This window comes from Camarhynchus parvulus, chromosome 1A (assembly GCF_901933205.1).
Source record: "Camarhynchus parvulus chromosome 1A, STF_HiC, whole genome shotgun sequence".
NCBI lineage: Eukaryota > Metazoa > Chordata > Aves > Passeriformes > Thraupidae > Camarhynchus > Camarhynchus parvulus.
The window spans coordinates 23,697,346-23,707,594 of record NC_044586.1 but is presented as its reverse complement, the minus strand read 5'-3'; the positions used below and the strand labels follow the sequence as shown (position 1 = coordinate 23,707,594).

Sequence of the window (10,249 nt, the reverse complement as noted above, 5' to 3'; positions counted from 1 at the left end):
GCTCCTCCACTGTAGCGGGGCGGGGGCAGCTCGACCACGGGGGTCTTCGCAGAAGACTTGGGATGTGCAGACAGTTGTCCCTTCGGGAGTCCTGTGTTGGCCTTGCCACTGAACTGGGGCTTGACCGTACCCATGGTGCGCGGGGACGGGGACCACGCCGGCCGGCTCCGTCTCCCCCGGCTCCGTTCGATTGCACTCCCATCCCCCCGTCGCCTCAAGCTAAGCCGCTTGGGGAAATCCTCAGAATCCTCAGGTCAATCCTCGCTAAGGCCGCGGCCCCTTCCCTCCTTCCCTTGAGCTCGGATCCGGGATACTCCCGGTGCCGGGGGGCGGGGGGGCAGCACAGGGGACTCCACCGTCACGCCGCCTCCCCGCCCCGTCCATCCCGGGGCGCTGCGGACGGCGACGGGAGGGGGAAGTAGTCCCGGCCCGCCCCCCGCGGCCGCATCACGCGGGGCGGGAGCGGATCCGTGCGCCGAGAGGTTGCTAAGGGTGAAAGTTTGCCGTGAGTTGGCTCACTCGGGGCCAGGGCGCGGGCGGCTCTGGGGGCGCAGGAGCGGCATCCACACCACAGCACCGGGCCCGCCCCGCGCCGTCGGGGACAAGAGAGGGAGGGGACGGACGAGACGGGGCAAAGCAGAGACGAGACCTGCCGGCAGCGCCCTCGGCCCCCGCGACAGCCGCCAGCAGCCGCCGGCCCTGGATCCGAGAACGAAGTAAGTGGGGCCGGGGCTGCTTTCCTCTCCCACACCCCCTCTTGGGCTGGGACCCCTCCAGTGCGCGTCCTCTTTGTGAGCTCGTTCTGAGGGGGCCCATCGTCCCCCTCCCCACCAGTGACAGCGATTTGCCCGTCCGTGGAGTCACTGTGCGGCTATGGTCCCCGGGGGGATTAATGGGGCTTCAAGGGAGAAGAATGGAGGTGAAAGTCACTGGGTCGGGGACGCTTTGCAGTGCCCCAGTTCACCATTTTATTCTTCTCCACAGCCTAGTTTGGGGGGGGGGGCGGATGCGGCTCAGCCCCAGCCCTAGCAGCCCCAAAAAAGGCAGGCTGGGCCCGAGGGCGGTGGTGGGCGCCCTGGGCTCCCGGGAAAAGGGGATGTCGCCGGGGTGTGCCCTTTCGTGCACGACGAGGTCCGAGGGGGAGAAGCCCGGCGACAACAAAGGCGCTGTCGGGGCTGGGCCGGGCTGGGCTGCACCCCCCGCCCATTTCTCCCGGACACCCCGATCTGCGATGCCCCGCTGGATGTGCGGAGCTCACTCTTGCGGACATATCCCCATCCATCCGACCCGCTCTGTTGGGAACCTTGTTTGCGACCTCGCGTGCCCCACTGGGGCGAAGGGGACAAGCAGCGGGGGGCGGGGGAGAGGGACAGAAGGTTACTGGGCTTCTGGCCTCCCGGACTCCGTCCCGCAGCCGTCGCCGGGGGGAACAGCTGCGGGGTGGGGACGCGCCCGCTCATCCCTGCCGAGAGGGAGGGAGGGGAAAGAAAGGGGAGAAGGGGGCGGCTGCCCGGCGGTCCCGGGCCGCGGGGCGTGTTCCCGGCCGTGGGCAGCGCCGGGAAGGGCGGGCGGGCCCCAGCGCGCATGTGCCCTGGAAAATTTTGTGCCCTGCCCCGCCGGGGGGACGCGCCGGGCCGGGCCGTGCGCGGGGCGCGCCGGGAGCCGCAGTTCGGGGAGAAGTAGGTCGCGGGGCGGGGAGGCGGGGCCAGGACTACAGCTCCCGGCGTGCCGGGGCCGGCCGGCGCCGGGGATGGCCGCGCTACCGGACATGGAGGGGCGGCGGGGCCCGTCCCCGCGGAGCCGTTCGGCTGGCGGGGGAAGCCTCTCCGCCGCCCTTGGCGGGGTGCTGAGAAGGGCGCTCTCGTTCCAGACGGGTGTGTCCGGCTGTGGGACCGCAGGCCGCCGTGACAGCTGTCTCTTTAAGTCCCGAGGCGGCGGCCAGCCTGTTGGCAGGGCCGGGCCTCGTTCGGGAGGTCGAAGGGAGATGCCCCCAAGGTCACCCACCCTGTTGGTGTAGCCGGGAGGAGAGAGAATCGTTCCCGTGTTCGCTCCTCTCTGTTGTAAGTGATGGTCTGGCCTCTCCCCTTCAGCATACCGATAAACGGGGAGTCTGAGGGGGCTCTTGCCTTCCCTCGCAGAGCAGAGAAACAGCTCTTTGTTCCCTGCCCGCACCTCGATGTACAGTACGCCTTTAGTTTGAAAATGCTGGCCTTCATAGAAGACTGCTCAGAATATCGCTTACAATTGATATTCAGTAGTTTCTTCTCTCAGAGCCATGCTGCTTCAGTTGGATTTCAGTGGGTTTGGGGGTTCTTAAATTTTTTTTTAAAATTATTTTATCACATTTCAGTGCAGTAGATTGAGGGGATCCTACTGGAGTTCATCTTGCCATGTCAACAATCTGAGAAGCCAGTGACTTTTTTGTGCCTTCGGCAGGTATCAGTTGTATGCCTCTACCGAGGCAGCTGGTGGTGGTTAGGCTAATTAACTTACCTTTTTCATAGCCAAGGTACAGAGTAATCTCCTTTTAGGAAGAATGGAGAAAAGAAGAAAGGAGATTATGTATAATTGTACCTCCTCACAGATTTCTGCAGAAAAGTTGATGAGGAACTGGGGTCCTCAACGTATATTGAGACATTTGTATAGCAGATAGGGTGTTAACAAATTTTGGCCAGTGTTCGTTTCCTAGTCTTATCTGATCTCTTAATAGATTTTGGATCTGGATTAGAATTTATCACAAGATAAAAGACTTATCAACTGGCTGTTCTCTTCCTGCTTAACTTGCTGGGATCCCAAGGTGTCCTCTCTTTTGAATGTCTCAAAGCCAAAGAAGTTACAGAGCTCCATGTAATCCTCCCTTGCGGTAGTATAGTCTATACAAGCTCTTGTTAGGGTTTAGGTGTGCTCTTTAGGGGTTTGCTTCATACTTAATTTTTGTAGAAAAGGCTCTGTCATTGTGCCAAGACTTTTGCTTCTTCTTAACTGTTCTTAGAAAAACTGTGGTTGCTTATTTCTTTGTTCTTACTTGGATACGATCAGGTTGCAGTGACCAAAGTTTGTTACATTACAGTAATTCCTTAAAGCTGGTTTTAAAGGCAAGACTTCTTTTCTGCTCCCTTGTTCCTGTGTGTTTTTATGTTGCAGAGTCAAACCCAAAGGGGGTTCCTTCCAGAACTGGCCTCCTTGTTGGCAGATCAGAGAGCCTCTGTGAACGTGGAGTAGTACAGAAAAAGCAGAGTATCTGCATCCCTTTTTTGCAGTAAAGCTTTAAAATATTTGAGGGCTTCTTCAAAGTTATTTGATCCTTCCTGTCCACTAAACTAGACCAAGCAAACAGGTCTGGTCAGTTTTTTAACTCCTGCTGACTTAGGCCAGCATGGATACCTGGTTGTGCTGCTGAGATTTTCAGGGGAATGCTAACTATGTATGTTTGTACTTCTTCCCCACCCCCAAATAATTGTCATACATCATAAACATTGGCTTGGGTGCTGTACAGGAATATCCCTAAAGCCCATTTTAGGAAGGCAGTTGAACACAGTGTGTCTCTTTGAGCAAGGTGAGAGCAGCTGAAGACAGAGCAGCCTCTGACTAAGCTGCCAATTAAAAACTGGATATTCTTCTTTCCCCTGGAGAGGTGTGGAGGCTACTGGAAGTGTGCTTGCTCTTAAAATATCTGTGAGATTCATCTTCCTTGGGTGAGTGACAGAGCATAGTGCTGACATACCTGGTTTTGGGTTTTTTGTATCCAGACAAACATTGTTTGCAAATCTGTGTATAATGGGAGACTTGAGTGTTGTGGTTTTGCAATGTGCTTTTGTGGGTTCTCTCCATTTCGGAGACTTCCTCACAAGGCAGAGAGAGAGAGAGAGGATGGAGGATTACTTCAATCTTTGGCAAGCAGTTTCAGTTTTTATTAAGTAGGTATCTGATCCTGGCAGAGCTCATCTTCCCTCTGTGCAGGGATAAGCGTTGTGATCTGTATTGGTCAGGCTGTTGGCATGTTTGTATTTTGTGACCTTATGCACATTTACTGTCCCACTCTCCCCACTCAGCAGACTTGAACTGAGATTTTATGCTTGTAGCTAGGCAGAGTCTCAGCTGGTTACACTTAATAAGATATGTGCCTGCTAGTCAAGGGGATGGTAAATATGGGCTGGCAGCTGGTGCCCCGGCACCCTCCCTCGCTCCTTCTCGTCCCTTCTGCGCTTGTGCCAGCAGGACGTGGCACCCGGCACAGCCACCCGGCCTGGCCTCCCAGAGGAGAGGCCGGCCCTGCTGTCCTGAGCACAAGCAGGTCTCTGCACAAAGCTACTGAGCGAGTCACGAGGCTGTTCAGGTGCTGCACTTGTGCTCTGGAGAGGCTGCTGCAGGTGAGCCGTGCTGGAAGCATCTGAGTGCCAGGGCAGGAGAGGTGTGTTAGGTGTGCTGACAGAGCTCTGCCAGAGCAGACAGTGGCCTGCCGAGTTACAGCAGCAGTGCTTGGCAGCAAGATGAGTGTGGTGTACATACTTGCATGTGGATAGTGGCTACATCCTTATTTCTTCTGAAAGAGAGGCGCAGGGAGAGTTCTCCCTATCAACATCCCTCTGTTTTGAGGATCAGTAGATTTGTGGTGCCTCTCCTAGAGAGCCTTACTTCTTGTTAGTATTTGTGCAAACTGCTCATTCTGCTTTGTTCATGAAAAGGCACAGCTATTTATTTCAACAGGGGGAGAGTTATCGTGTTCTCTAGTCTTCATCCATCCTTTTCTCTCTTTCCCTAGGTCTCTTTGGAGTCAAAGCTTGTCTATGTTTCTGTCGTTTTGTCACTTTTAATACACTGCCCTGACTTGCTTGCTGGGAAGAGAGTATGCATCTGGAGATCAAAGTTGCTCTTAACTTCATCATCTCATACCTGTACAACAAGCTTCCTCGGAGGCGGGCAGACCTGTTTGGTGAGGAGCTAGAGCGCCTGCTGAAGAAGAAATATGAGGGTCACTGGTACCCAGAGAAACCTCTGAAGGGATCTGGCTATCGCTGTGTTCACATAGGGGAGACGGTGGATCCGGTGGTGGAGCTGGCGGCCAAGCGCAGCGGGCTGGCTGTGGAGGATGTGCGTGCCAATGTGCCAGAAGAGCTGAGTGTCTGGATTGATCCTTTTGAGGTTTCCTACCAGATCGGTGAGAAGGGCTCTGTTAAGGTTCTCTACCTAGATGACAGTGAGGGCTGCAGTGCCACAGAGCTGGACAAAGAAATCAAGAGCAGCTTCAACCCCGATGCCCAGGTATTTGTCCCTATTGGCAGCCAGGACAACTCGCTGTCCAACTCTCCGTCCCCCTCCTTTGGCCAGTCACCCAGCCCCACCTTCATCCCTCGCTCTGCGCAGCCCATCACTTTCACCACTGCCACCTTTGCTGCCACCAAGTTCGGCTCGACCAAGATGAAGAAGGGTGGAGGAGCCGGAGGAGGGGGTGGTGGAGCAGGGGCTGTGCAGCAGCCGAGAATGGTCAGGTCTCCCACCACCAACCTGCTGAAGCACAAGGGCCTCTCCCTGTCCATGCACTCGCTGAACTTCGTCGGGAGCGCTGGGAGCCAAGCCCCGCAGTCACAGCTCTCCCCCAATGCCAAGGAGTTCGTTTACAGTGGCGCCTCGCCGGGAGCCAGCAGTCTCTTCTTCGATGGTGTTGCCAGTGAGAGCCAGGCCAGCAGCATCCCGCCAGCATCGCAGTTCAACGCCAGCACAGGTGGTACCTTCGATATGGCTCAGGTCTTCAGTGGCAGCACCAATAGCCTCTTTTTGGAGAAGTCTCCCTTCGTGGAAGGACTCAGCTACAACCTGAATGCCATGCAGTATCCTAGCCAGTCGTTCCAGCCCGTCGTCCTGGCCAACTGAATACAACGGAAGGAGAGTATTTTGGGGCAGGGAGGGAGGGGGGAAACAAGAACAAAACAAACAAACAAGAGGGAGAGAAAAGAAAAATAGAAATCTACAGAAAATAGTAAAACCTTACAAATATAGGTTCTTGGGAAAAGAGAGAGCTCAGTGTTGTTGCGCTGTGCTGGTAACGCTCCTGAAGCACTGAATTGTTTTTTAACTCAGTACCTGTGCTTTTTTCCTACTCACTTTTTTACTCCTTAAAATGAGTCTTGGGCTTTTTTTTTTTGGTTTGTGTGCCCTCTTCCCCCACCCCAGCCCAGGACTGGTGCAACTGTAGGTCACAATGCTCCTGATTCCCTGCACCACCTCCTGCCCCACACTGGACACAGGGTCCTTCTACCTGGGTGTAGGGATGTCATCTTCATACCACCGTGCTGGAGGAGGGACAAGAAGAGGATGAGTCAGTGTTGGTGGGGACAGACACAGTCTTGTTGCGTGCTAGCCAGAATGGGTGGGTGAGCTTGCTTTTTCTGTGTACACAGAGAACATTGCCTGTGCCCACGGGCGCAGACCATTGTGCTGTTGTGGCTCCAGCCCAAGCTGGCATCATCTGTTCTGTGTGCTGAAAAGCACTAACTCTTCTCCTTGACCATCTTGCAGCACATCACAGCCAGGGCAGAGCATTACTGTGAAATGGCTTCTTCCTGCTCCCTTCCTCATCTGCACTTCCAGTTGTGGCTACAGGGGCACAGTGGCTTAGTGGCTCTGGTTATTGGACCTTTCTGTACCTGAGCAAGAGAGCTTTTTTATGCTCTCTCAGGGCTGCCCAGTCAGTCTGGATGACAGCCCCTGTGGTGTAGAATCACCACGTGCCTCTCTTTGTGACTTGGGGGAGGTGGCACTGAACCAGCTGGAGCCCACTTGGATCCTTCCCCCACGTCCCAGATATTCTCCCCAGCAGCAGGGGCCAGCATCCACTTGGGGTGGCCTCTGAGGTCAGAGTTCTCATTATCTGCTGTGAATTAATCTTCTTGTCTCAGAGAGGAAATTCCTTCCTTTTTGGTTAGTGAGACAGCACAACTTTTCAAGAAGATAGGGTGATGTTGAAGCTGCTGTCTTGAGTGGTAGCATAAAAGGGTTTATGCTTTCAGCCAGGTATGCACCTGACTAAATCCCCTCCCTTGCCTTTCTGGAGGAGCATGAGGAGGTGGCTGATCCAGTGAGAAAAGGAAGCACCTATCATAAATTCCTCATTCCAGCCAGATCACATCAGCATGGACAACAGCAAGCTTAGGGCAGAGCTGGGATGGGCTCTCCAAAGGCAAGTGGTTGTCTCAGTCTGTGAATGTAAGGTGCCTCTTCACGGCAGGGATGGGATATGGGACTCTGCACCTTTTTCCAGGATGGTGTGTGGCAGTCAGGCAATAGTGGCTGTTCAGCTTGATCGCTTCTGTGTTGAGGACTCCAAAACCCACCTTCAGAGAAAGCCAAAGGAGGACTGCTTCATGCCCAGGAAGGATGGAGGCTTTTTTGGTGGGAAGGGAGGTTTCTTTGGAGGCTGCTGTGTGAGCATGGAAGTGTGCAAAGAGGAGAGAGATGGAGATGATGAAACTCCAGTCTTTGAAGTTCTCAGTTTAAATGAAAAATAAGCTTTTGCTGCTTCCCAAACTTGAAGTTTGGTTTTCTTTTAATAATGCTTCTTGGAGCACAGTCTGAAATCCACTCCTCCTGCACTTGTGGAACCAATGTGCTCTTTCAAGAAATCTTTGTTTCAGGTGAGATGAGCTTGACCATGTACTTTTCCTGCTCCCTTCCCTGAGATGGAGGCACTCCAGCCCTTTTGTAGTTGTGTTGCCACTGAGCATTTGCAGAAGGTAATGGGCTGTCCCAGGGAGACTGTCTCTGCCCAGAGCTCTCCCAGGAGAGTTTCCAGTGCACTCTTCCCCTCGATGGGTGATGGGGTGCATGATCCTGACCTTGTGCCCAGCATGGGTTCCCAAGCAGGCTGCTTGCTATTGAGCTATGACCAATGCAGCAGGTGGGTGAGGAGAGCGGAGCCCAGCCAGTTTCCCCAAAGCTGGTGCCCACAACCTCAACCCTGCAGGTTTCCAGACTAGGACAAGTTGATGAGGAATGGCCCAGCTGTTGTGTTTCCCTTTTTTCTTTTCTTTGAACCTACTGCTTTTAACGGATGCTACCACTGCCATGGAGTCCTTCTCCCCAACAGGGTGCTGCTGGGTGCTGCCCCACATGCTGCACTGGACTGTGAGGGGTGTTCAGCCCCTGATGGCAGGCCCTGGTCCAGTTGCCCCCCACTGTCCCCACATCTGGCAAAGCCACCTGCGAGCCACTGCCGTGAGACAGCATGCTCTCCTCCAGCACAGGGAGGGAGGGAAGAAGTGGGGATGTCCCCTGTCCACTTGCTTATGTGTGTGTGAAGCTTTGATGCTGCTTTGCCCTGCCACACGTATTATACCTGCTTTAAAAATAGTGGTGTGAGTGGAAGGAGGAAAAGAAGAGGGACCAACCTCTTTGCATCTTAAAAGGAAAAAAGTGTGCTTCAGAAATGTTCCTCCAGCATCAGGCAGCAATGGAAACTAATGGCCTTTTCAGGTCTTTTCTAGTCTTGGATGTAGGCGTTCAGCTTCAATTTTATTTTTTAAAAACCTGCACTAATTTACCTGGTTTCTTAGGAAGAGAAGAGAGAAGATTTTTTTTTTTTAACTTTTATTTTTTATGGGTTTATGTTCTTTTTGTTGATGTCTGTTTGTATTGAATAATTTGCTACATTTGTAAAATGTAAGAGGTATATATAATATATGTATATTTCTAACGTAAAAAAATGTAATTTTTTTCTTTTCAAGATTTTTTCTTAAAAAAGAGGAGAGAAAAAATATTTTTTCAGGAAAAAACTTTAAAAAAAAAAAGAAGTGGTGAAGATTCCTTTCTCCCCACTCAGCCTCCCTTTCCTCCCGCCCCTCTCCAAGGAGTGAATCGACAGTTGCCTTGTGGGAGAGGAGTGAAAGAGGACAGAAGTCTGTATGTCTCCGAGTGGAGGGTTTCTGTGTGTGCTCTGCTTGGGGGTTTTTTTGGAGAAGGGGGCTACTGAGAAGGGGGAACCAGGGGGTTGCTGTCTTTTTCTTTTTCTTTTTTTTCCTTCTTTTTTTTTTCTTTAGCGAAGGAGGAATACAATCAGAGTTTTGTATTCAGAATGTTGTGCAATATTTTGGAACGGGATATTGGTGTGTCTAGAGATTTAGTTAAAAACAAACAAAAAAAAAAACCACAAAAAGGTTGATCAAATCTGTACAGTTTCTATTGTTCCAGATTTTTTTAAGTTTGTATTAAAAGCATGATATAATAACCGTTTGTTGTGTGATGTGTGCTAAGTACAGAGAGAATACCTCGGACATGCCTAGTTTTGGGTAAGGAGGGATAAAGCTGCCTTTGGATGAAGTGGTGCTCAGTGTCAGCCTTGCAGGCAAGGTCCTGGTTTCACAGCATTAGGAATAGCTCAGTGATGCCCAGGATTGTGCAACATGGCCAGGACAGCTGTCTCAATGACCTCTCCTGCTGCCAAGAATAGCAGTACATAGGAAAAAGTGGCGATGTGCCTGGCTATCCCTGGTCCTGCTGTGATTCAGCTGCCTGGAGTGGGGGGAGGAGAGCTGGCTGTCCTCTCTGGGGGAGAGGAGGGAGCCTTTGGTGTGTGGTGCTTTGGGAGCCTTCAGTCGAGCAGCAAAGTTCCTAAAATACCCAAATCCTGTGGCAGCTCACTAGGACCATCACCTCTGAGGCAGGGTTAGGAGCCCTCTGGTGTAACTCATGGGGTAGATGAAGCCCCCCATGGCAGTGCTTCCTGCAGAGAGGTGCTGATTTTGGGTTGATTTCTTTCCCCTCTGCACAAACCAGCTTGTGTTTATTCTGGGGTGGCTGGGGTACTTGCTAAGCGAAGGGAGCATCAAGGTACATATGCAAGTTCTGTCCTCTGTGCTGTGAAGGTTCATCCAAGGTGACTTCCCTTAGTGGGGTGGGCTTGAGGCTGGATATGAGAACATGCAGTAATGATAGTGGTCTGATTTTGTTTTTCTTTATGAACTCTCACTGTTCAGTTTCAATCAGAATTTCTGTTCAAGAGAGCTCCTTTTTAGCAAAAGGAAATGACATGGCTGAGGAAGGTGCTGAAATTACTGTCATGCCCCACATGTGCTGCTGGCTGTGTGACCCAGCTTCCCTAGCCCCACCACGCTCTTGCTGCCTCCTGCTTGAGGAGTGCCTCAAGTTCCCTATGCTGCCTCCTTAAAAAGCTGTTGAAGGGAGCTGTTCTGAATGTCCTTCAGGAAGCCAAACAAGGAGCTGACTCCCACTAGCATCCCCCATGCCTCCTCAGCCC

The 10,249-nt window shown here is 52.6% G+C and overlaps 1 protein-coding gene across 1 annotated transcript; it reads left to right on the top strand.

Annotated features, from left to right (window-relative positions):
* Window positions 1-482: 482 nt before the first annotated feature.
* On the top strand, window positions 483-9,220 carry TOB2 (transducer of ERBB2, 2). The gene is made up of 2 exons (XM_030960550.1): window positions 483-716; window positions 4,763-9,220. Exon 2 carries the CDS (start codon window positions 4,849-4,851, stop codon window positions 5,869-5,871), a length of 1,023 nt encoding a protein of 340 aa, XP_030816410.1. The 5' UTR covers window positions 483-716; window positions 4,763-4,848; the 3' UTR covers window positions 5,872-9,220.
* Window positions 9,221-10,249: the final 1,029 nt, after the last annotated feature.

What these genes read in the sequence shown, in the direction of transcription:
- TOB2 (XM_030960550.1), top strand. Translation starts at nt 4,849, where the DNA reads ATGCATCTGGAGATCAAAGTTGCTCTTAACTTCATCATCTCATACCTG.